At 56.2% G+C, this 23,438-nt stretch overlaps 4 protein-coding genes across 17 annotated transcripts; 2 read left to right on the forward strand and 2 right to left on the reverse strand.

Moving 5' to 3' along the window:
• Positions 1-395: 395 nt before the first annotated feature.
• FOXRED1 (FAD dependent oxidoreductase domain containing 1) lies at positions 396-3,093 on the reverse strand. The gene is made up of 11 exons (XM_042832032.1): positions 2,973-3,093; positions 2,318-2,550; positions 2,116-2,226; positions 1,908-2,026; positions 1,737-1,831; positions 1,561-1,662; positions 1,420-1,490; positions 1,186-1,340; positions 977-1,106; positions 798-902; positions 396-721 (listed from the first exon to the last, which is right to left on the reverse strand). Exons 1-11 carry the CDS (start codon positions 3,091-3,093, stop codon positions 467-469), a joined length of 1,497 nt encoding a protein of 498 aa, XP_042687966.1. The 3' UTR covers positions 396-466.
• A 186-nt stretch (positions 3,094-3,279) lies between these two features.
• Positions 3,280-11,342, forward strand: SRPRA (SRP receptor subunit alpha). The gene is made up of 14 exons (XM_042832195.1): positions 3,280-3,439; positions 3,864-3,947; positions 5,302-5,465; positions 5,698-5,858; positions 6,425-6,578; positions 7,036-7,189; positions 7,493-7,599; positions 7,797-7,915; positions 8,093-8,179; positions 8,375-8,547; positions 8,631-8,844; positions 8,922-9,085; positions 9,196-9,294; positions 10,089-11,342. Exons 1-14 carry the CDS (start codon positions 3,314-3,316, stop codon positions 10,215-10,217), a joined length of 1,935 nt encoding a protein of 644 aa, XP_042688129.1. The 5' UTR covers positions 3,280-3,313; the 3' UTR covers positions 10,218-11,342.
• A 122-nt stretch (positions 11,343-11,464) lies between these two features.
• FAM118B (family with sequence similarity 118 member B) lies at positions 11,465-18,766 on the reverse strand. Of its 8 annotated transcripts, none has more exons than XM_042832196.1 (8): positions 18,695-18,766; positions 16,234-16,311; positions 15,271-15,523; positions 14,483-14,710; positions 13,083-13,211; positions 12,689-12,974; positions 12,102-12,161; positions 11,465-11,868 (listed from the first exon to the last, which is right to left on the reverse strand). In XM_042832196.1, exons 1-8 carry the CDS (start codon positions 18,706-18,708, stop codon positions 11,855-11,857), a joined length of 1,062 nt encoding a protein of 353 aa, XP_042688130.1. In that variant the 5' UTR covers positions 18,709-18,766; the 3' UTR covers positions 11,465-11,854. The 8 variants fall into 8 exon arrangements, with proteins under 8 accessions (XP_042688130.1, XP_042688133.1, XP_042688134.1 ...); XM_042832199.1 differs by having other exon boundaries at positions 16,234-16,588; positions 18,695-18,744; XM_042832200.1 differs by having other exon boundaries at positions 16,234-16,585; positions 18,695-18,743.
• A 222-nt stretch (positions 18,767-18,988) lies between these two features.
• Positions 18,989-23,299, forward strand: LOC122167544 (TIR domain containing adaptor protein). Of its 7 annotated transcripts, XM_042832213.1 has the most exons (7): positions 18,989-19,058; positions 19,421-19,490; positions 20,440-20,520; positions 21,111-21,190; positions 21,832-21,886; positions 22,076-22,696; positions 22,854-23,299. In XM_042832213.1, the coding sequence occupies exons 5-7, from the start codon at positions 21,880-21,882 to the stop codon at positions 22,895-22,897; spliced, it is 672 nt and encodes a 223-aa protein (XP_042688147.1). In that variant the 5' UTR covers positions 18,989-19,058; positions 19,421-19,490; positions 20,440-20,520; positions 21,111-21,190; positions 21,832-21,879; the 3' UTR covers positions 22,898-23,299. The 7 variants fall into 7 exon arrangements, with proteins under 7 accessions (XP_042688147.1, XP_042688141.1, XP_042688143.1 ...); XM_042832207.1 differs by lacking the exon at positions 21,832-21,886; XM_042832209.1 differs by lacking the exon at positions 21,832-21,886 and having other exon boundaries at positions 20,443-20,520.
• Positions 23,300-23,438: the final 139 nt, after the last annotated feature.

The following is a 23,438-nucleotide window of genomic DNA, read 5'->3' on the forward strand; positions in this document are numbered from 1 at the left end:
TTGGAAAGGGGAGATAACAGCAGGACAAGGGGAAATGGTTTGAAGCTGAGGGAGGGGAGATTGAGGTTGGATGTCAGGGGGAAGTTCTTTGCTGTGAGAGTGGTGAGGAACAGCTGCCAGAGAGGCTGTGGATGCCCCATCCATCCCTGGAGGTGTTCAAGGCCAGGTTGATGGGGCCCTGGGCAGCCTGGGCTGGTATTAAACGTGGAGGTTGGTGGCCCTGCCTGTGATGAGGGATGTTGGAGATTCATCCTTGAGGTTCCTTCCAACCCTGGCCATTCTGTGATTCTGAGGGGGGCAAATGGCATCTTAGGTTATAGGACACAGTGCGTACAAAAGGATCCCAGGGGGGGATCCAGTTGGAAACATGACTCCCTTCACTCACAGACAGCGGCCACACTCCATCCCTTTATTACCGTAGCAGCACTGCCCCCCACCCCCAGCACCCACACTGTGGTGCTCCCGCTCAAACGATGGCCGCCTCCAGCAGAGGCTCACTGCCCCACAGCCGCCCAGGTGCCAGCCTGCTGACATCCACAGCCATGCAGGAGCCGTGCAGCAGCAGCTCAGCAGCCGCCTTCCCAGCAGCAGGGGACTGCTGCAGGCCGTGCCCGCTGAACCCCGCCAGCACAAAGACGTTCCGCAGCTGCGGGTGTGAGCCCAGCACTCCGTTCTGGTCGAAGGTGTTGTAGTCGTAGTAGCCAGCCCACGCGCTCTTCACCTGCTTGGCATTGTAGGGCTGCATCACGGCAGCGTGGAGCCCAAATGCGTGGGATGGAGGGTGGAGGGCACCGTACCTTCAGTGTCTGGAAGGCGGGCACGCGGTGCGCCAGCCGCGGCCACACCTCCTCCTGGAAGAAGTCGTGATCCACCTCCAGGTTTCCTGCGTCCGGCTCACGGCCCTGCGTGGCGACAGGCGGTGACCACTGTGGACACCTCGGGGGTCCCCGCAACACTGCGACCCTTGGGAACGCACCTCTAGTGGGCTCATGCTCCCCAGGTAGTTGCCAGCAATGCCTTCGCGCCGGAAATAGGCTCCCGAAGAGTCAATGACGAATGGCGTCTCCAGGCCCGGCCCGCCAGGGCAGTGCCACACATACACGTACCTGTGGGGACATCGCCGTGTCCCACCCCATGGAGCAGAAATGGGGGCTCAAAGTGCCCAAACTCAGTCCCAGCCCCGACCTCTTGCGGGGCTCTATGGGGAGGGGGCTCAACGCGAGGCTGCCCCGCAGCCCGGCCGTGGCCGAGTCCAGCAGTTTCCCAGTCCAGGCGCCGGCGGCGAGCACCACAATGGCACAGGAGACGGGCTGCTGCTCCGGGCTGTCGGGAAGGCGCACCTGGGACATTGAGGACGGGCTCCCAAATGGTCCCACAGCATGGTGACAGCCGAACACGCTGGCATTGGGGCACACTCACATTAACATATTTCACACGGCCAACGCCCTGCAGCATGCCTGGTGTGTTGTCTGCGGTGTCCACCACAAAAGCTGGAAGTTGTAGGGTGGGTGAGGTTGTCCCGGTGTCTGTAGTGGTGGTGTCACCGCGCCCAGGACTCACATGTCACCTCTCCGACGCAGCTGTAGACGCCCAGGGACATGGCTTTCCTTCGGAAGGCGTTGAGGAGGGACCAAGGGTCAAACCAGCCCTCGTTCTCCAGCCCTGTGGACAGACATAATGACACACATGGTGACACAAAGGGACAGCAGCATCCCCATCAACAGCACGTCCCCTACCGTAGGACGCCACGGCCACATTCTCTGTGTTTATCCATGGGAACTTGGCCTTCAGCTGACTAGGGGACAGCAGGACCACCTTGGCGCCCTCTTCCCTGGAGACAAACAGTGTCACTGAACAGGGGTGTCCCCAGTGTCCCTTTTAATGGGGGTCAGGGGTGGCCATATCACCTCTGCACCTTGACGCCAGCCTCCAGGGTGGCAGCGCCACGCTCAGACGCCAAGAAAAGGTATCCCGAGGGCTGGAACTGAAGGTCGATGGGGGGCTCGTTGGGCACCCACAGGTGTTCCTGAGGGGGGACAGCACAGTAAGGAAGGGGTAAGAATGAGACTCCTCACTGAGACACCCTCCCACAGTGCTGCCATCGCCCAAACTCACGTTGATAGTACGGAGAAAGGCGGCAGATTGCAGAGACAGGCGGATGTTTTCAGGCAGGGAGAATTGCTGCCGGATGCCCCCCACAGACAGCACAGTGGAAGCCTGGGAATACTGTGGGGGGGAAAGGAGAGGGGTGGTGGAGGCAGAGGGGTGTTGAGGGATGGTGTGTCCCTGCCGACCTCCCCCATCTTCTGGGTCTCACCGTGGGGTCTCGCTCCACCACCACCACCCGCATGCCATGCCGCCTGTTCTCCAGTGTCTTCAGCCAGTAGGCAACCGACCAGCCCAGCACGCCCCCCCCTGCCACCACCACATCTGCTCGCTCTGGGGGTGGGGGGCAGTTCTGGTGGGAGTGCAATGGGTTCCAGGCCCCCTCTGACTCTGGCAGCTGGCTCCGCAGTGTCTGCCCCAGGTGGGACAGCCTCAGCCCCAGCTCTGTGGGAATAGAGAGGGATGCAGCCAGGAGATCCTCCTAACTCCACTTAGAACACCCTCCCAGGTGACTCTAAGACCCTCCTCCCCCCCCAAAGTCACACTGAGTACTGCAGGTCCCCCTCCCAGGGCCTCACCCAACCAACCGAGGTCTCCTGGACCCCCCAGATCTCCCAGTCCCCTCCGCACACCACGGCACACCCCGACGACCCCCCACGTTCCCATTCACCACCCCTCTGCCAATTCACGATGCATCCGGATCCCCTCGGTTCCCCCCAGAACCCCGCCGAATCCCCTCTGCACCCCCTGCGACCCCACCGAGTGACCTTTACCCCCTCCCTGTACCCTTTTCCCTCCGCACATCTCCATCACATCCACACCCGCGTTTCCTCCCGCTGCCCCCAGCCCCAGAGCCCTCATCTCACCGCGGAAGACGTCGGAGCGCTGCGGGGTGGCGGTGCGCAGGGTGCGGCCCAGCTTCGCCCCCCCGCTGCCCTTCCCGGAGCCCCCCCACAACGCGCGCCCCCCTCGCACCGCGCGCAGCATGGCAGCCAGCCCCGCCACCCGCCCTTTGCCCTTTGCCCTTTGCCCCGCCTTCACGCCCCTTCCGCCCCTTCCGCCCCTCCTAGTCTCGCCATTGGCTTTCCCCCCCCCACATCCTCTTTTGGCCTAACAGCCAATGGGAAGCTCCGTGGCTATACGGTGACTTCCGGCGGAAGTGCGCGGAGCAGTGCGACGTGTGCGCGCAGCCCGGCCCGGCGCCGCCATGCTGGACTTCTTCACCATCTTCAGCAAGGGCGGGCTCGTCCTCTGGTGCTTCCAGGGCGTCCGCGGGCCCGCCTCCGCCGCTACTGCCCCTGTCAACGCCCTCATCCGCTCCGTGCTTCTGCAGGTCCGCCGGGGCGGGGGAGCGGCGGCGGAGGCCTGCGTGAGGGAGGGGCCTGCGAGAGGGGGAGAGAGGGAGAGGCCGCGGCTGCGGCTGCCTCCGTGAGGAGAGGGGCTGAGGGCAGAGCTCCTGCGTGGGGGGGGCGGGACGAAGAGGAACCTCGTAGTTGGGAGATGTGCGGTGTGGCTCAGCACCGCCGAATTTTGGAGAGCCGCTTTGGAGGGGGGGGGGGGGGGGCCCCCCCCCGGGGGGGGGGGGGGGGGTGGTGGTGGTGGTGGTGGACAGGGGTCCCTATTTGGGCGCTGAGGGCTGTGCTTGGAATAGTGTCCCCATTGTGTTCTGGCTGGGGGAAAAGGAGGAAAGCAAGGGGAGGTGTCACACTGTTGCTGTCACCCTGTCACCACCTTGAATTGATGGGTCCATCCCATAGGAGCGAGGTGGCAACAACTCCTTCACCCATGAAGCCCTCACGCTCAAGTACAAGCTGGACAACCAGTTTGAGCTGGTGTTTGTGGTAAGTGCCCCCCCCCTCGGGCTGCCCTGGTTTCTAAATGCTTTGTTTTCATGACTGGCTGCCATGCTGTCTGCTCTGAGGGACTGTCAGTAAGGGGCTTGTTGAAGCTCAGAAGAGGAAGAGTGCTCAGGGAGGTTTGTGGCTTGGTCAGAAGCTCCAGGAAGGCACAAATGTTGCGTTCTGCCTTCCTGTGTGGCTGAGGCTTTCCCTTGACTTACTGAAACCTCACAAAAAACAGGGCTTAGCTCAGTGCTGTGTGGTGCAAAAGGCGTCTTGCACACAGGGCAGGTGACGCTTTCCCTGGCACACAATGTCCCCGTTGCTCCTCCTCCTCCACCTGCGCCACCAGAAGAGTTTGGTGCCCATTGAGAAATGCTGCAGCTGGGCCACGTGTCAAACACCCAGTGGCTGCCACTGAGCTGGGCTGGAGCAGAACAGCTGGTGCAGGGCGTGCAGAGCTGCCATGGGGACAGCCTGGGAAGAGCAGCACGTGGGTTGCAGGCGGCCAAAAGCCGTCCTGTTTGCACAGGGGTGTTCCTGCACACAGAACTGTCGCCTGTGCATCTTGAGCAAACTGATGCTTCAGATACTGCTGTGTTTTGTCTCTGCCTGGCCGAGCTTCTTGCTGTGGGATTTTTGGGTGAGGAATGCTCTTCACTGAGGTCACCCCTGGTGCTTTGCCTGCCCGCTGTGTTCTTGGTGGGCTTTCCCAGCACACTGTAGGGTTTTGCTGTCTGAGGGCTGGATTTTGTGGGCGAGGTGTGGCTGCTCCTTCAGTTGTGCTGCTGTGGATTGTGCTGGTTTATTTTAGTCAGCAGCGATAGGATTAAGAATCCAGCTTTGAGCGGAATGGAAACAGCACAGGCTGTTACGTTCTAAGGAAACCTCATCGCCGATGAGAAGTCTGTGTTTGGATTTATGATAGAAAAAAACAGAGCGCCTGGTCTTTTCAACTTCAGGAAAGCTGTGATGCTTTTCTCCTTGAACTCTCTATTCCTTATCTCAGGGGCTCCACACGATGTTGTTTGGATGCATACAGATAAGCACGAGGCTTTCTGGCCTTTCAGTGCGTGCCTTGTTGCTATGAAACAGCGTTGTTTTGGGAGTCACGTTTTAAAGCAGAGCTCTGCACTGTGCTTTTTTCTTTTTTGAGAGAACGTATTAAAAGCCTGGGAGGTCAGATTAGGAAACTCAGCCTGAAGCCTGCATCATCTGGTGCCTGAAATTAAAGAACTTCATACCGAGTGTCTGAAATCCAGGAAGGTCGATGCGCTGCAATTAATGGTTTTAGCCTTTTTAATTACTTAAGTGCCGTTTGCTCAGGGCGACATCTTTCCGCTGCGCGTTGTTGCAGGTGGGATTTCAGAAGATCCTGACTCTAACCTACGTGGACAAGTTGATAGATGATGTTCACAAGGAGTTCAGAGACAAATACCGCAATGAGTTCCAGCAGAAGGGCGCCCTGGGCGTCCTGAACGGCACCTTCGATTTTAAGGATGACTTCCTGCGCCTCCTCCGGTGAGCGGCTCTCCTTCCCACAGCTCAGCACCGTGTCTGAGCTGGGGGCTCTGCTCTTCAGTTGTGCTGCTTGCCGTGTGGTAGCAGATGAGGCCGTAATAGCCAAAAACCTGGTAGAAATGGTGTGTGGGAAGGGCTGAGCTGTTCAGTGTTGCTTCTGTCTAGAGCAGGCACAGGTCGGGGGCTGGGCGGCGCGGGGCTGCAGTTCAGGCTCATGGGCACTGTCCTGCAGGGAAGCAGAGGAGAGCAGTAAGGTCCGAGCTCCCACCGTGATGAAGACGTTTGAGCAGTCTGTGAAATCTCAAAAGACTGTCAAGTGTATGATAGAGACCAGAGGGGAGAAACCAAAGGAGAAAGTCAAGAACAAGAAGAACAAAGGTTCCAAAAAGGAAGGTGAGTTGAAGGGAGGTGTGTGTGTGTGTGTGTGCATGGGAGGGTGCAAATATTCCAGGGTTGTGAAATGTGGGTCACGTGTGGCCCCGCCTGTGCTTCTCTAATCATTCCTCAGCACCTGAGTGCTGTTCAGGGTCTTCTGGTCACAGCCAGCACAGGAGGGAAGAGTCCTGCTTAATGCACTTCATCTGCTGTGGTAGTGCTGCCATATGCCCAGACTGGGGAGGGCAGCCCTTCGGTTAGGGCAGTGACAGGCAGAGGTGGTGCTCTTGTAATGGCGTGGCTTCTTAGCATTCTTGGTTCTGAGATGGGGAACGACCAACATACAAAGATGTCTGGGAGAGCTGGTTCGTAAACTGCTAATCTTGGGAAAATGGGATCCCAAATGCAGCTGCCTTTGGGCTGAAATAAGATGCTCATGTGGCCTGAGGCTTCCAAAATCTCAGAGGTGAGGCAGGAATGGGCCTCTGTCTTCACAGAGGAGTTTCTCACATACAGTCAGTGTAGTGCTGGCTCTTTCTGCTAGTTCTAAAAGGCTGAGCTCGTGCTGGTGCTCTTTCCTTCAGGGAATGAAGCTGTTACAGCCTCCAGTAAAGCAGCCCCAGGTGAAAAGCAGTCCTCGGCCCCTGGGGACAGGGAGGAACTGACCAAGGATGAAATACTGCAGAAGAACCGGGAAGAATTCTTCAAGAGACACATGAAAGCAGGGGAGAAGTCCAGGTGGGTTGCGAGGGCGCAGTCAGGCTGCGGTGAATCCACGCGTGCTGCAGCCCTGCTTTTGCTGGAGGCTCCATGCCATCCCTCGGTGATACTGAGCTTCTCTTTCCTTCATTGCCCCTGAAAATCATCCTGTTAATCCTCAGAATGTGGTCAAAGTACAGGATGGTGTTCAAAATCCAGACCTCGTGTGGGGTCCAGATTTCTTTTATGGGGGGGAGTTTTTCCCACAGCAAGTGAAGGGTGAGCTGATGGCTGGCTTGGGTTAAAGCAGGCCATGCTGAGCTTGAGACAAGGCTAAAGTTCAGATAGATAAACTCTGTGGAGATTTGGCATTGGTCAGTTTTAGCCTGGATTTTTGCCTTTTTTGATAGCTGGACTTTGAGTTTTTGAAGCCTCTAAGGAGGAGTTTGCTCATACTTCACTCAGCAGAACAAAATGTCTGTGGTCTTTATTTCAGCAAGTCTCCAAAGCCTGATGCTCAGAAGGAGAAGGGGAAGAAACCCCGAGTGTGGGATCTGGGGAACTCTAACGCCAAAGTACTTGATTACAGTAACTCCACTACCAACGGGAACTCAGAGGCCTCTCCCATGGAGGAGTTTGAGCCTGATATGGTAAGAAGTCAGGTCATGGTGTCTGCTTTGGTGTGTTCTGGGGTCAGCGGGGCATCACCAAGAGTGGCTGAGAAAGTGCTGGAAGAGGGGATCAGGGCGCCCAGCTGCTGCCTGGAGGAGGTTTTCTGCTGCAAACAGCACCAGATCTGCATGCGCCAATCTGACCAAACCACTGAGCACTTGTGGCAGGGATCTGTAGAGCTGCATCTGCTGACTGTAGCTGATGCTGTTCCTATTGAAAGCAAGCTGGGAAAATAACATTCAGCAGTTGCCACTTCTCAGTGTGCTGCATTCATCTTGCAGGCCCTTAAGGATCAAAACCGTGAGCCTGGCCGCCTCTATGACCTCGAATATGAGAGTGACGAAGAAGCTGAGGAGGAGAAGATTATTCAGAACGCTTCAAAACCCAGGTAGAGGCTCCTGAGGCCCTGACTGCTGCATCCTTCGTGATTTCCCTCCCATAATTCATTTTCCAGACTATTCAGTAATGCAGCAGGTACAGACAGGTCTGTTTGTCAGCTGTGACAGGCTATTGTCTCTCCCTGCTGCTGGCTGCTGCATGCGCTGTGCAGTTCACACCTAAGATAAGTGTTCTGCTTCTGTGCAGCACAAAGAAAGGTGGCCTCGGAGGTATGTTTGGCATGCTGAAAGGCCTGGTGGGCTCCAAGAGTTTGACAAGACAGGACATGGACCCAGTCCTGGAGAAGATGAAAGATCACTTGATTGGTACGTGTGGGTCTGCTGTGTGTGGCTTTGAGTGGTGAAATCAGGAGGGGATCCTTCACTTCCACTCTTCCCTCTGCGCCAAGCTCCCAGGCCTGGTGTGATGCTGGTGTCCAACATGTGCCGTCCATCCTGCTCTGATAACCCTGCTCTCTTCTCTCTTCTCTCTCTCTCCCAAAGCAAAAAACGTGGCAGCTGAAATTGCAGTCCAGCTCTGTGAATCAGTGGCGAAGAAACTGGAAGGGAAAGTGATGGGAACGTTCACCAGTAAGTGGTTGTGCCCTGCTTGTGTTCTTATTGGTGCGTGCAGCTCGCTGGCCTGGGTCCCCTGCTTCTCCAACCTGGTGAATCTATGGTACCAAATGTCTTCCTGGCCTCCTCGCGTTGGTAATTTGGGGATCAGGGCTTCTCTGCAGGGCTTCCCAGGTGTGACACGTTCTCCTTTCATCTCCTTTTTCCCAGCTGTGACCTCAACAGTGAAGCAGGCCCTGCAGGAGGCCTTAGTGCAGATCCTGCAGCCGCAGCGCCGCGTGGACGTGCTCCGGGACGTCATGGATGCGCAGCGGCACCGCCGGCCCTACGTGGTCACTTTCTGCGGCGTCAACGGCGTTGGGAAGTCCACCAACCTGGCCAAGGTGGGGCACGGCACCGGCGGCTCTGGGACAGGACGGGGCTCGGGCCGCGGCCGCTAACGAGGCTTTTCCATTGCTGGCCGCAGATCTCGTTCTGGCTGATTGAGAATGGTTTCAGCGTGCTCATTGCTGCCTGCGACACGTTCCGAGCGGGGGCCGTGGAGCAGCTCCGCACTCACACCCGGCGCCTCAACGCCCTGCACCCCCCGGAGAGCCACGGCGGGAGGAGCATGGTGCAGCTGTACGAGAAGGGCTACGGGAAGGACGCTGCAGGGATCGCCATGGAGGCCATCTCCTATGGTAGGAAGGAGCGGCGCAGGTGGGGCCGGCTGGGACCCTGGGCTTCCTCTACTTACGCTTTCTCCGTGTCTCCACAGCTCGTAACCAGGGCTTCGACGTGGTGCTGGTGGACACGGCGGGCCGCATGCAGGACAATGCCCCCTTGATGACAGCCCTGGCAAAACTCATTGCCGTCAACGCTCCTGACTTGGTCCTTTTCGTTGGAGAGGCTCTGGTGGGAAACGAGGCTGTGGATCAGCTGGTGAGTTGCAGAGTTGCTTTCTGGGAAGGGCAGATCTGCGTGGGTTTTATGGGTGTTTCAGACGGGGTCGGCGACACAACTTCGTTTCTTGAGGATGTTCTCTTCCTCAGGTCAAGTTCAACAAGGCCCTGGCTGACCACTCCATGGCCCAGACGCCCCGGCTCATTGATGGAATTGTGCTCACCAAGTTTGATACCATCGATGACAAGGTAAGGGGAGCGTTTCGTGCTCGGGGGGTTTTCTCCAACCTTACCCTGGCAGAGAGCTTCCTGCTGGTGACAGGAGGGAGGAGCTGCAGTCAACAAACAGGGGCTGTTTTCAGTGGGCCACTTATGGCCTCTCCTGGAGGCTGTCCTTTGTGTTAAAATGCGCTCCAGCCATCTAGACAAAACGAAGCAGACTGATTTCTGTCCCTGTGGACAAATGGCCGTGAGGTGTCCCAGTTCTTTGGCAGAATTGCATTGAGGGATGTGGAATTGGGACTGTACAGTTCTGGAAAACATAAGAAGGCTGAGTGTTTGTGCTCCCCTGAGGAGGTAATACTGGGACAGCTGCAGCAAGCACATCCCAAGGGAAGTGCAGCTGAATCAGGCACTCAGAGCCTGCATTAAATGCCAAGCAGAATAAGGTGGCTTTAAATCAGGGTGAACCTGCTTATGCAGCGTAGGGAGTGAGATCTGCAGAATGCAAAATCCTGGTGGGAGATGACTTGTGGCTGCAGGTGGCACTGACACCTGGTTATGCCAGCTGCAATGCCCCCTGGCCTCCTGCCTGCCCGTGGAGCTGAGCACGGGGTGTGAGGTGCCTGCATCCTTGGGAGCAGCCTGTGTGTTTCTGTGTGTTCTCCAAAACTCAGAGCTCAGAAATTTGGATCCTTGTTGTTGCATTCTTGGGCCCTTTTTTTGCTCCCTCTGAAGTCTGCAGTGAACTGGAAATGTTCTTATGGAGCAGCAGGCTGTACAGGGGGAGGCTGGCCTGCTAATGGTGCTCGTCCCCTCGGCAGGTCGGCGCCGCCATCTCTATGACCTACATCACAAGCAAGCCCATCGTTTTTGTTGGTACTGGACAAACCTACTGTGATCTGCGTAGCCTTAACGCCAAGGCTGTGGTCGCAGCGCTCATGAAGGCCTAAAATCAAGTATTGCACCAAATTGCTGTTTGCAGATGTCTCAGAAGAACATGCTTCACCCTGTGACTGACTAGTCTTTCCAGTGTAGTGCAGAACAGAATGAAGGGATGCGGGTGCAAGGGCTGTGCTTCCCCTGCCCATCTGATCTCAGTGCTCGCTGGTGTGCTCTTCCAACACTGCATGAGCATGAAATAGGAAGGAAGGTATTAGCTGATCACCTTGTGCTTATTCCAGTTAGGTCCGTGCTCTCCTGCCATATTTATTGACTATGGTGTATTTGTAGATGAAAGCTCTCTTCTCTACTTGGAGCGTTCCTCCCTGATCAGCTGTGGGGCTTTGCTCAGTATAGCCCTGCCCCTGGATTCCTTCATTCTGTTCCAATAACTCGGCCTCCCTCATGCAGAGGCTGAAACCAGAGCTTTGTATTGTTCATGCTATCCGAGTGGCAGTGCAAGGACCTGCTGTTGTGGGGCTGTGCTGTCACTGGCAGCAGCTGTGCACTGTTGGGCAGGGCTGCAGGTGGGTACTGAGCCCCAAGCTGCTCTTTTGTGCTCTTGCAGACCATACAACAGGGACAGCTGCTGCTCAGTGACAGCATTAGACCACCTGACCGTTCATAGTGCTGCTAACTTTGGCTGTAGCAGCTCACCAAAGTTGATAAACCAAAAATTGCAACAGCCTGCCCCTGTCCTGGGCAAGCAGGGGCTCCCGGGGAGATGCTAAACTGCCTTATGGCCCCCATTTGTTTTGTCGCTGGGGTCTCGCTGCAGGGTACCCAGAGAACTGCAGCAGTGTGTCTGGTAGTGCTGGTTGTTCCACCGGCCGGCGATGGAGGGCAGTGTGCCCCTGCGGCTCTTCTGCCTGCTGGCCTCAGCGTTGTTTGCTGCCTCAACTACGTAACAAAAGAAAAAAAATACTGGAAGACAGTGGTGGCTGCTTGCTGCTTCCCTGCACCCTTTCTCCCCCCCTTTAGAGTGCCTCTTGATCCTGGTCTAAAGTGCTACATTGAATAATACAAAACTCTCTTATGATGTCTTGTAGCTCCGTATTGCAGATGTGCTCTAGTGCAATAAATTGAATGCTGTCTGCTAAGAGACATAATTTATATAAATAAACTTCATAATTTGTTTTCTGTGTACAACTAGCTTGCCTTCAGCCAAGACCCCTTTCCTTCTCAGGGGGGAGACAGGCTGCTGCCTCTGCCTTCAGGCTGTGACGTGTGCATGCAAACCAAACAGCAGCCAAAAGGGTAATGGAACTGAACAGACCTTTAATAGGAGCTTCAACATACAAAATACTGTACAGTACAAAGGAAGGACTATAAAACTAGAGCTTCAAGTAAAAAAAAAAAGCAAAACAAAAACTGCTCAAGTTTCATTCTGAAGTGAAAGTACAGAATACAAAGGCATTAAGTATGAAATTACAGGAGGCTGCAGCTGAGGTGGGGAGACCTCACCCCCCAGCAAACAGCCTTGGTAAAAAGGACAGTCAGTCGTCAGGTATCTGTGTGAGGAGGGGCCCGGCCCTCGGCTCTGCCTGCCCGCCTCAGCAGCAGCTCTGAGCAGGGCGCCGCTCCTCCCCTCGCGCGGTGCTGCGGCTCCCTGCGCTGTGGGAGCGCGGCGTCGCTCCTGGCCTGCGGCTCACGTGCTGCAGCCTGTGGGAAGGAAAGGCCCTGCAGAACCGGCCTGGGCCCGCGCCGCTCCTGTGGCACCTGGCGAGGTGGCTGGAAAGAGGGACGCCGGGTGCCGCGGGGCGGTGGAGCCTCTGCTCTCAACCGGGGCTGGCCGTGCAGCGACGCCGCGCAGGACGAGGCAGCAGTGGGCTCAGCACCGCACGGCGGGTGGCGCTGCTGCACCGGGAGCCTCTCTGCACCTGGGGGAACCTTACCTGTTATCTCAGCGTGCGCTGCGGCGGAGCCGTTCAGTTGTTGTCCCTCCTTAGGCACACCTGAAACAGAGCAGAGCGTGGGTATGGGCTGGGAAGGCAGGAGGCAACCGTCAGCATTCAGCCTGCACTGCTCCAGGAATGGATGGCACTTCAGGAGCAAGTGGGATTCCCCGTGACGCCCTCCTGGCTGGGTTTTACCTTCAGGACACACACCAGCAAGGCTCTGGTTAGCAAGCTTGTTTCTGATTTTTATGATTTATTAGTGTGAAATCTCATTTGTTAGAGAATTGGCTCAGTCTGAGTAGTGTGCAGATCACTGAGACCAAATAATGAGCCTGGAACGCACTTTCCTTTCACTAGAAAGAGAATAAATGATGCCAGCTGCATGAAAAAAGTTAGGTATGGATGAGTCAGAAGCAGTAGAGCTGTTTTAACTACATGAACATGCAGTGATTGTGTGAAAATAAGCCCCAAATCCAGCTACAAATGCAGAAAACTGGGTGGGGGGAAATACAGGACAGAGAAAAAGAGGCAGTGATGCCGTGTTGTGCTCCAAGGACCACCTGCAAGGTGCACACAGCCCATACCTGCTCGGCCCCGCGTGGCAATCTCACTCGCCAGCCTCCCAAAGTACTCGGGCAGGTCTGTGTACTCATCTCCATAGGAAATCACTTTAATGCCCTTGTCCAGCATGTTCTCACGGAGCTTCTTAAACTCGTCCACATCTCCTCTCCGCACGAGCATGAAGTGCTCCAGGTCTGACTTGTGCTTCTCAGCTTCTAGAAAGAGGGCCTGAAACGTGGTGTCATCAACAGTCCAACCACAGCCCAAGAACAGGAACGACTTGTTTTCATACAGCTTCTGAATCTCTCGCTTGAAGAGAAAACAGGAAAGATGTTCTCGGTAAGAGCAGAGCGTATTTTCAGAAGGAATCTGGCTCCGAACCTACGGGGCTCTTCACAGCCCTGCAGCACAGCTCACCATCACCTCGGTGTTGCGCAGCACGTTCTGGTAGCCGGCTGGGTGCAGCACGATGCCGCTGGGGTTGGTGTACACACCGTGGATGTGCAGGACGCTGAGCTGCCTCTTCTCCTGGGCCCATTCCAGCACCTGCCAGAACAAACGGCGCCAGTGTTAGTGAGCGCCAGCACAGCTGCTACGGCACGGCCTCGCTGGGTCTTCTGCAGCTCCTGCCCTAAGACTCGTCTCCCACCTCTTCGGGTGCTGAATTGTGAGCTTTAAAGTGGAGGCTCTGGAGAAGCTTCTCAAAGGCAGCTTCTTCCTCACGTTCATCTCGTTTTCTCAAGAGGCTGTGAGTTCAACAGCCTATGGCACTTCTTGGTTCAACACTACAGAGGAATGGCTAACGTCACTGGAAGAGACTATGATCAATGCGCCAGGCTCAGCAGAAAAAGGGGACAAATGGAATCTAATGTCAGCAAATTTCTTAGAGTCCACCGAATTCATTTTTTGCTCCCCAGGCCCTGAGAAAGCTCAGCAGCTGACCTTCATTTCAGAAAGCCACTTTGAGGCTCTCAGTTTACTCCTACAGACCGCAGCTCATTTAAGCTGGCAATAATTAGAACGCTGATTTGTATTGCTCTAAGTACCTGCAGCCATGGAGATTAAGAGGTCACAGAGGAAACAAAGCACAGAAACAAGTCAGGATGGAAAGAAACAGATTACTTCACAGCATCCACAAACGGAGCAGCACTGATTTGCACGAGTAAAACCCACGGTGTAAAGCAGGGCAGTGCTGGGGGCACGGGCTGTGCTGTTTGCCACTCATTTTCTGCCTGGCTGAAGCCCCGGGCAGGCAGGGAAGTGTCTGAGGCCAACAGCTACAAATGCAGCACGAGGTCTGTGGCACACAGAGCTGCCCGGCCCTCCTGGAGGCAGGGCAGAGGGGAGGGAGGAAGGACGAAGGACCCAGGAGTCGCAGCTTGCTGCCTGCCAGGCCAGAGCCCTCTCTCAAAAAGCCCTCCTACAAAAGGCACATCACAGCAGACAGGCCAGCTCTGCTTTTTGCCCAGAGTTGCCAGTTTCGGTGAGAGCTGTCAATCCAAGCCTCACGTGGAAGCAAGGCTCACCGTATTGCAGCAAGGCCCAGCCACAGGTTTCAGGGACAGAGACCAGAGGAACACCAGGCTCAAAGGCTGCTCCTGAGCACTGGACATCAGCCAGTAAGAACTGCGCCTTAGAAACCAGCCTGCGCCGTCGCTCCTCACCACCCCAAACTGTCAGAGCCTCTGCCTGCCCTTCACCCGACACGATGCACATTACTGTTAGCAGCACAACCCCTGACGTGGGCATAACAGCACATCCTGCAGCTGCCACCAGCCCACGTTGTCCCAGCTCAGCCCTGGATCAACATCCTTTACCTTCTTCTCATCCGTCAGGTCAAGAGACTCCAGGTGCTTCCCCTGGTGTGCTGCGTACAGTTCCAGCAGGTTGTCGAAGTTTGTGGTTAACACCAGTGCCCCGTTTTCCATCAGGTGAAGCACTGACTGAAGCAGCTGTTTCCCAGAATCTTCCATTTTAGATTCCAGGTCATCAAACACCTCGTACAGACAGTCTTTGAAAAACGTTGAGCGAACATTGCTTGTGCGCTGAGGAGCAGAGAGAGATTAAGATCAGAGCCTGCTTTCTTTTCATACTTTGTGCCAAATGAATACACAACAACTACCCACGCGTTTCTTGAAGAGCTCTGCAAAGCTGTAGGGCCTTGCAAGGCAAACACTGCACTTTTATCAGATTTATTTTCAGGTCGAAGAGCAAGAACAAGAGAACATCTGAGAAGAGACGTTCACCAGGCATTGCTCCATCCAGACTTATTGACTCAGCTCTGCAGCTCAGAGATAAAGGAGCGTCACTCTGCACAACGGGACGGATTTCCTCTCGCCCTTCACATGCTTCTCTGAGGTGGGAGCACTCCCTGGCAAGCTCAGCATGAAATGCCAGCAGTTGGTGTTCAGTCCCTGGGAATCATGCAGCTGCTGGGGGCCCTCGGCTGTCCAAGGGACACAGACAGCTCTGGGAGCTCCTGGCCCAAAACCCCCTCAGGAACCCAGCCCAGACACAGCAAGTGCTCGACTCCCTGCAAATGCAGGACCTGCTGTGCCTCCAAAGCCACTGCTTTCCTGGGACACAGATGCACTGCAGCACTCACCGGAGAGAGCTTCTGGATAAGGTCATGGGCAACGTGCACCAAGTTCTTGTACTCATGGAGACACTTCTGAAACCTTTTGCTTTCTTCATCTTCCAGAAGATCAAAGTCAATAGCGGCATCCAGGAGAGCCTGGATCAAACCCTTCCAAGACTTCAGAGCTGGGACCTGGGGAGCAACCGCAGCGCTGATTCCTGTTCCGATCACCAGAACAAGTTCCCGAGGCTTCTTGGTTTTTAGGCTTGGCAACAGCTTCCTGCAAGAGGAGAAAGCAGCACAACTGGCACCATCACACGTAGAAGGATGCCCTGAGTCATGGAACGTGCAAATCAAGGACAGCTGAGGCACTCGCTGCCTAAGTTTTTCATCAAAATGTCCATTAGGGCTCTTTGGTATTCAGGAGAGAGACAACTCAGTATCCTTCAGGAACAGGCACAGCCCCACAGGCTGGCATCACAAAGGCTCACAATTTCACTACATGCAACTGCAATTCAGAGAAGTGCCAGACAACCTACTTGTAAGTACAGAGAGCCTCCAGAGTGCAATTATTTAGCCTCTCATGCAGCAAAATCCAGCTAACTTGAGGAACTGCCTGAACTACCAGGATGTGCCATCCCACATTGTGCAGGAGCACAGCAGGGCAGCACCTGAATGAGGGCTAACACCCAACAGGGAGACAGAGCAGCACAACGAAGCCTTCTGCGCAAGATGCAGCCTGGCTTTGGGGTTAAGGAAACCAGCAGCAAGGAATTCTTTGGCACATGCTCAGCATTAAGGCCTTTGTTTCATGCACCACAGGAAAGCACTACTTAGAGAGCACAGCTAGAGACAGAACGCCTTTCCTGGATCAGGAACAGAGAGGACTGCTAAAGCTCTGTGCCAAACATCGGTCTGATTAAAGGACGACGCAAGGTTACGGGAAAAGCTCTCATTAGAAGAAATGCACTGGCGTGTAATGGGAGTTACCTGGGCTTTTTTGCAGGGGGCATTCCATCTTCCAATAATGTTTCTTTACCCAGGCTCACCGTAGAAGCCATCCAGTTTCTACAGTAGACAAATCACCACAAGCAAAGTCACCACATGTGTGCATCACAGCGCGCAGCAGCCGGCTGTGCCGGGCGCATAGCGCTCGTCTCGTTATCTCTACATCACCTTTGAGCCAAGACTCAGGCTTCCTCGCTTTTGCACTTTGTACCCTGGCTCTCATCCACTCCTCAACTTCTTCTGACAACACAGCACGGTCAGATTGGCTGCTTTGTACCGCTGAGGCTCTCTGGGGAGCCTGAGGATAAGGCACCTTCACAGCACATCGCTCTCGCTGCTTCAGAAACAGCAGGAGGGAAAAAGCACAAACAGATTTTTGTTGGCTACAAAGGGCTGCTGGGAGCACTGCATTCCGTGGTGCCAAGGGAGGGATCGTCCAAACCCGCCACACATCTGGGCTCGGTGGGATCTGACTGCCAAGCTGACAGAAAGGAAGGAAGCCGCAGTGCTGAGAGCTCTCAATAGCAAATTACGTAAAGCACAGAAAGCCTGCCAGGAAATGCTCCTCTCCCACACGTTTCTCCAAAATAAGTCTATTAAAAGGCAAAGAAAACAGAAAGATCTTTGCACCCTTATGTATTTTTCTTGCCAATTGTAATGAAGAGTCCAACAAGAATCCTGGTTTGGGTTAATGTAACGGCAGGCTTTTGCCAAACAGAAATGTTGTACGAGAGCAGCTGGCCTGAAATCACAGCTTTTTACAGGGGCTGTGGCCTTCGTTGTCACGCAGCCTCAGTGAGATTACGGACGGTTTGGGTTGGAAGGAACCTCAGCCCATGCAGCTCCACTCCCCAGCTGTGTGCTGGCTGCCCCCCAGCCCATTGCCCACCCACAGGGACGGGGCAGCACAGCTCTGTGCAGCACTGCAGCGCCTCACCGCCCCGAGGGAAGGATTTCCTCCTCACATCTGACCTCAACCTCTCCTCTTTCAGTTTAAAGCCATTGCCCTTGTCCTTTCACTGCCTCTGTACAAAGCTGGCCTCTCAAACAGAACAAGTGAGCCTGCAGATGCTCCACCAACTCCAGGAGCAACACTGCAGTGTAATGCATGTGAAAGTTCTACAGGAAGCCCCAGCTGTGCTGTAAGTGTTAGCAGGAATAATTTAAGAGGTTGTCCCAATAATCTAGATAACCTTTTCACGCCGGATAATGAAAACAGGACACGCGGACTCTCCCAAGAGCAGTGCAATGGCACAGCGTGCTTGCCAGGCTTCGTTTCTTTCCCCTTCTGAAAGCCTGCACTGTAATGCACTTGGAGAGGTGTGCAGGGACCCCGCTTCCACCTTCTGAACAGCCCTGGGCACATGCTGCCCACCTACCTCACATAACAGACTTTTGTTCTCCTTGTCTCACCTGTTCACAGCCCAGCCTGATGCCACTTACTCCTCTTACACGTACGCAGTATTTTGGACAGCATAAGTGGAGAACTCAGTTTAATTATTACACGATCCTAAAGTATTGAGGACATTCCAAAAGTCATTCTGACTTAGGAACACTCTGACTTTGTAGCTACCAAGGCAGTTTTCTAAGATTACAAACTTCAGCCTTCATCTCTACTTAATGCAGACAGCCAAAAAGAAACAAACAAAAACAAACCACAAATAATGTCTCGTCTCCTCCTGTCTCCAAAAAAAGTGCTTTTTGTTCTGAGCTCTGATAACAGCAAAGCTCTTTACAGTTTACTTCTTGAGGAGTAAGACTTGGAAGCCTCCAGACTTTCAGTCTGGCAGAAGGTCTGCTCTGCAGGGCACGGATCACACGAGCACAAACATTCCGTGTGGGTAACGGAGCTTCAGCAGCACCATCTCCAAGTGTGACATCACTGCTGTAGGGAAAACCCCACGCAGGGGCCTGGGCAGGAGCTGACCCTGCTGCGAGTTCCACCAAGGCAAAACAAACCAGGCACTCACCAGGTAAGAAGCAGTTCTCCAGTTTTTCTCCTCAAACGTCCTGAACTTTCCAGGTATTCAGACTACGCTGAGTTGGAGACAGTGCAGAAACCACCCTGCAGCTCCTTGGCTTATCTGTCCTGTCACAACCTCGTTCTGCTCTCAGCAGTACAGAACGGCTGCCGGACAGTCTGTGCGCTGACTTCTCTCACAGCCCCCGGGGTGCAGGAAAGCGAGCAGAGGGGCTTCAGCCGAGCCCAAAGGAAAAGATGGGGGCTCGGAGGGGCGGCCCATACAGAGCCAGGAGGGCGGGCGGCGCCGCGTCCCCGGCCCGCTCGGGTCCCTCCCGGCACCTCAGGCCCCCTCCTTCCCTCGGCCCCCCGCTACCATCACCGCTACCATCACCGCCCCGCTGTCATCGCCGCCTCGCTTCGCGCCCCTTCCGCCCCGCGCCCGCCGTCGCCAAGGCAACGCTCCCCCCTCCCCGCACGCACCTGGCGCCGCGCATCCCGCCCCACGTGGTGACGCCCTCCTTGCGGCGCTCTGCGCAAGCGCCGTCCCGCCCCCTGCCGAGTCGTGGGTGGGAGAACGGGAGGCGATTGGCCCGCCTCCTTCCATAGCGCTCTTCCATTGGCTCCGTCCCGGAAGGGGCGGGAATTTCCACCACAAAATTGTGGGGAGGGGGGTGGTGGGAGAAGAATAAAGCGCATGTGCGAGAATTGGCACAGATCTCGCGATGCTTCCAGCGTGGGGATATTAAAAATAGATAAATAAATAAATGGCGGCTACGACGCGCGGTGGGCGGGGCGTCCGTCGGTCCGTCCGTGAGGGCGGAGGGGCCGCGCTGCCGGGCGCCCGGTTGGTATCGCAGAGCTCGGAGCGGCTGTGCGGGGGTTGGCGGAGGGCAGGGAGCGGGGAGGAGAGAGGGCGGCCTGGGCTGCGAGCTGTGCGCTTCCAGGTGGGGCCCGTTGGTGCCGGTGAGTCACTGCGGGCACTGCGTGCGGGGCCGCCCCGGCCCGTGTGCCGACAGCCGCCCCCAGCGCGGCTGCTCCCCGTTCAGCAGCGGCGCTGGTCGCGTCGGGGCGGTGCTGAGCGCCTCGCAGAGCTGCCCGGAGCTCCGTGCCGGTGAGAGGGGCCGGCCCTGCTGGGGAGAGTGCGGGTTGGAGAATGTGGAGGGAAAATGGAGACCCGCCGTTTACCTGTTGTTGGTCTTTTTGTAGGTTGAAAGGCTGAAATCCTTCGAGCCCCGGTCCGCCTGAAGGTCTGAGCTGGCAGGTGCTCGTGTCTGAGGTGGGGCTGATAGCGGTGCTGCTGGGCTTTGGGGCGCTGGGCTCCTCACAGCTGCACACACTGCATGTGGGGTGGGACGGGCAGCCCCACGGCAGGGATGGGGGGGGTGATGCTGCCAGCAGGGGGTGAGAGTCCCCTCTGTGCACCTCCAGCCTGGACAGTGAGGGAAGGTCTTGTCTGTCCCCTGTAGAAGCAGTGAATGGCACTGTGCGTTGCTGCAAGTGATGGGGTGCAGAGCAGGGATTTAAGCAGCTGGAGGTGGTTTCCTGCATTGTCATTGTTGAGGGGAAATGCTCTAAAAGGACAGGTGTGGTCTAACCTGCCATGCCGTGATGCCAAGCCATAGGGCTGCCTCCTGACCCCGCTGCCTCTCCAGTGCTCTGGGTGATGCTGAACTCTCTAGGTGGGATCTGTGGGTCTGCAGTGTTTGTACAGGGAGGGAAACATCTTGTTTGCCGCCCTCAGCTTGCGCGTATCACATAAATGAGAAGCTTGTGGCTTTGCCCTTGTCCCCCATGCTGAGTGAGGCAGGGATGGGAGAAGGGACAATTTGGGGTCCTTGAGGATATGCAGCAGTAAGGATGTCAAGGTGCTGTTCTCACTGCGTTGATGGGGTTGGCCCAGCTGTGACGGATGTGGGAGGGCTGGAGGGAGGCCCTAGGGAGGGCTGGTCTCCCAGCTCAGGATTGCTGCCGGCTTCCCCTCCCTCCACTTCCGTGCCCAAGCTGCTGGCTGGTCTGCCTGCCAGTGAGACAGCAGCCCCAAGATGGCTCTTCGGTGCTGCTGGGGCTGGTGAGTGCTCCCTACAAGGAGGGAGGGGCTGGGAGTGCTTTGTTGGAGCTGCACTGGGGCAAGGAGGAAGCTGCAGGAGTGGCTCAGCTGGGCCATTCACACTGGATCCTATTAGGCTCCAGAGTGAATATCTTCTGTCTGCCCCTCTCCCACCCAGAAGACCCTCCTGCCTACCTCATGCTGTGCTGCCATCCAGGTCTGATGCAGTCCCTTCTGTGCTCTGACACAAGGGTTTCAGGTGGGTACCCCAGTTCCCTGCCCACTAAGCCGCTCTTTAATGTCATGCTTATGCTTTTTTGCTATTACTAAGCAGGAGATTGCCTGGGGAGTGTGGTTTCCGTGGGCAGGGCACTGTATGCTACTGGGTTGCTGGTGGGTCTGGAGGTTTTGTCGGCGCTCACTTCACATCCTGCTTCTTTCATGGGGGAAAGACTCCAGTGCTTATTTTGAATGAGGTGATGCAAGTGTGGAAAAGTGTGGGGTGGGTGGAGGTGTTGAAACAGGCAGAAGCAGACGTGCTGCTGGCACACCAGTAAATCCCTTGTATGAGTCGCTCCAGTGCCCTGATCTCATCAAGGTGCAGATCCCTGTGCACTCACATCCAGACAGGTGGGGCCTGGTGCATCCTTACTGTCAGGCAACTGGTCCTCACTGGGCAAAGGTGGCCTGTGGGCCTGCCTGCGTTTTTTTAGGGAGAGAGGCACCCCTAAATATGAGGGAGGAGTAGCACCAAGGGCGTGGGATATGGGCCGAGTAGGAAGCAATGTAGGAAGTAGTGCTGCTGTGCCGATCCCTGGAAACTGATTCCTTCTCCTCCCATCCTCACAGGATCTGTTCCCTCCCCTGGGCTCTGGCTAGCCCAGCTCCGGGTATGAGGGGCCCTCCTGCTCTGACATCACGTGCTGCAGGTGAGGGTGTTGCCAGAGGCGTCCCAATTCACAGCCCTTGGGAGCAGAGGAGTTCGGACAACTCACACAACCTCAGCAATGCCAAGGGCTCAGAGGGATGCAGCTGAACAATGTGCTTGGAGCTGGATCCGAAACATTGCTCTGGGGAGAAGTTTAGGAAGAAGGGTGGCAGGGGGAGCTGGTGTTTTGAGGAAGGCTTGCTGTAAGAGCTGAGGCCCAGGCAAGTTACACAGCATGGCAGCATTGGGCATTGCCAGCAAGTTGCTGCCACAGACTTGCCTGTTGCAGGTGAGGAGGAAAAAGCTGGGGCTGCCCCGCAGCACAGGGCTCTGGGTGATGCATGGGGCTGCCCCTGCTGCATGCCCCCCAAACTCCCCTTTCCCACGCAATCCCCCCAGGTCATGGTGAAATCCCATGTGCAGCCTGCACCAAGCACAAGGGGAAGTGAATCTGTCTGTCTGTCCCTTTTGCTTGTGTGGGTTTACAGGAATTGTTGCTGTGGAGTGAGCATTGTGGAACGGCCCTGGTGGAGGTTGTTTTGGGGCTGAGAGCCCTGTCAGCTGCATGCCTATGGGGTGCAGATGCACTGAGCATCCTCGGGTGCATTGTTCTTTCTCTCCCCTCTGCATTTCTCCTTGCAGGAGAGGTTTCATGCAGGAGCTTGGAGGCTGAGTGGTGGACTGCCTGTTATGGCTGGTGAGCGATTTGCTGGGAGAAGGGAGCTGGAGGGCAGGGAAGTGGGGAACAACCCCAAGGCTTACCATGCAGTGTAGGGACTGCCAGAGGCAGGGTGGTCAAGAGACTTTAAGGGATGTGAGGCGGGGGCTCTCAGGAGGATGTGGCTTCTTAGAGCTCAGCCTCCCTTCTGTCCCCTCCCCTCTGCAGGATGGTTTAGGCGGCTCCTGCAGAAGCCCAAGCAGAGCTCCATCCACACATCGAGCAGCTCTCATAGCATGACCAGCCACTCACTGGCGTCCTCACCCTCCTCCTTCTCCTCCTCCTCCTCCTCCTCTGCTTGGAGCTCCAGCTCCTCCAGCAGCACCAGCACAGCTCGGCCTGGCCGCCCAGCCCCGGTGGACATCAGCAGCTCAAGCAGCGCGCGCTGGGCGAAGAGCTACGATGTGTGCATCTGCCACAGTGAGGTGGACCTGGAGTTTGTGGAGGAGCTGGTGTCCTACCTGGAGAGCCAACCCCAGAGCCTGCGCTGTTTCCTGCAGCTGCGGGACAGCGTGGCAGGCAGTGCTGTCGTGACAGAGCTGTGTGAGGCTGTGCAGAACAGCCACTGCTGGGTGATGCTCATCACCCCCAGCTTCCTGCAGGACCCCTGGTGCAGGTACCAGATGCATCAGGCATTAGCAGAGGCCCCGATGGCCAACGGGCGTACCATCCCTGTGCTGAAGGACATTGACAGGAAAGATTACCCCAGGGAGCTGAGGAACCTCTACTACATCTACACGGCCCTCAAGGAGAACAGCTTCAGGCAGATCAGGGACACTGTGCTGCGCTGTGAGTACCCTGCAGCCTGTACCATGGGGTGGAGCATGACCTCTGTCCCCAGACATCCTGCAGTGGGCCACGGGAAGGGGTTGGATCCTTTAACCATTTAAATGGTTAATCTGAGATCAGTCAGCCTGCTAATGGGGCCTGTCTGCTGCCTCCACAGATCTGGAAGAGCTGTGCCGGAACTCCACGAGTGGAATGGAGTAGTGCCCACCGAGGGCACTTGTGTCTGAGCAAAGCTGGAGGCATTTCTGTGGGCATTTCAGAACACTGGGACAAAGTGGTGCTACTGGGGCCGAAGCCGAAGACCCTTCACGTCACTGCTGAGCTGCCATCATGCCTGCCCAGCTCCACTGTGCTGAGGGTTGGGGCTCTCTGGGGACAAGGCTGGGGACTGCATCGCTCGAGCGCGTCATGCAAACACTAAATTTCCACAGGGCAAAGCACGGGGGGGCTCTGCAGCGACTTCTGAGGATGAGGGCACTCAGGGTGCCTGGATCCTCCTGTGCAAGCTGATGCCACGAGGAGCTTGCAGCTGGAGCACGTTTGTTCTGTGGGGGCATCGTGTTGCACACTGTATGAGGAGAAATGCACAAGTCTGATTTTTAACTCCTGGCTCTGTGGGGTTTTTTTTCTTTTTTGGGGGGTCCCAGTGAAGGGCCCGGTTGTGTGGGGAGACCCCGCTGCCTTCCTCACGCCTCACGAAGCGTGCTGGTGGCTCTGAGAAAACCTTTGGTTGCAGGCAGCC

Source organism: Centrocercus urophasianus, unplaced genomic scaffold (assembly GCF_019232065.1).
Source record: "Centrocercus urophasianus isolate 14NV4802_14NV808 unplaced genomic scaffold, USGS_Curo_1.0 seq_37, whole genome shotgun sequence".
Taxonomy (NCBI): Eukaryota; Metazoa; Chordata; class Aves; order Galliformes; family Phasianidae; genus Centrocercus; species Centrocercus urophasianus.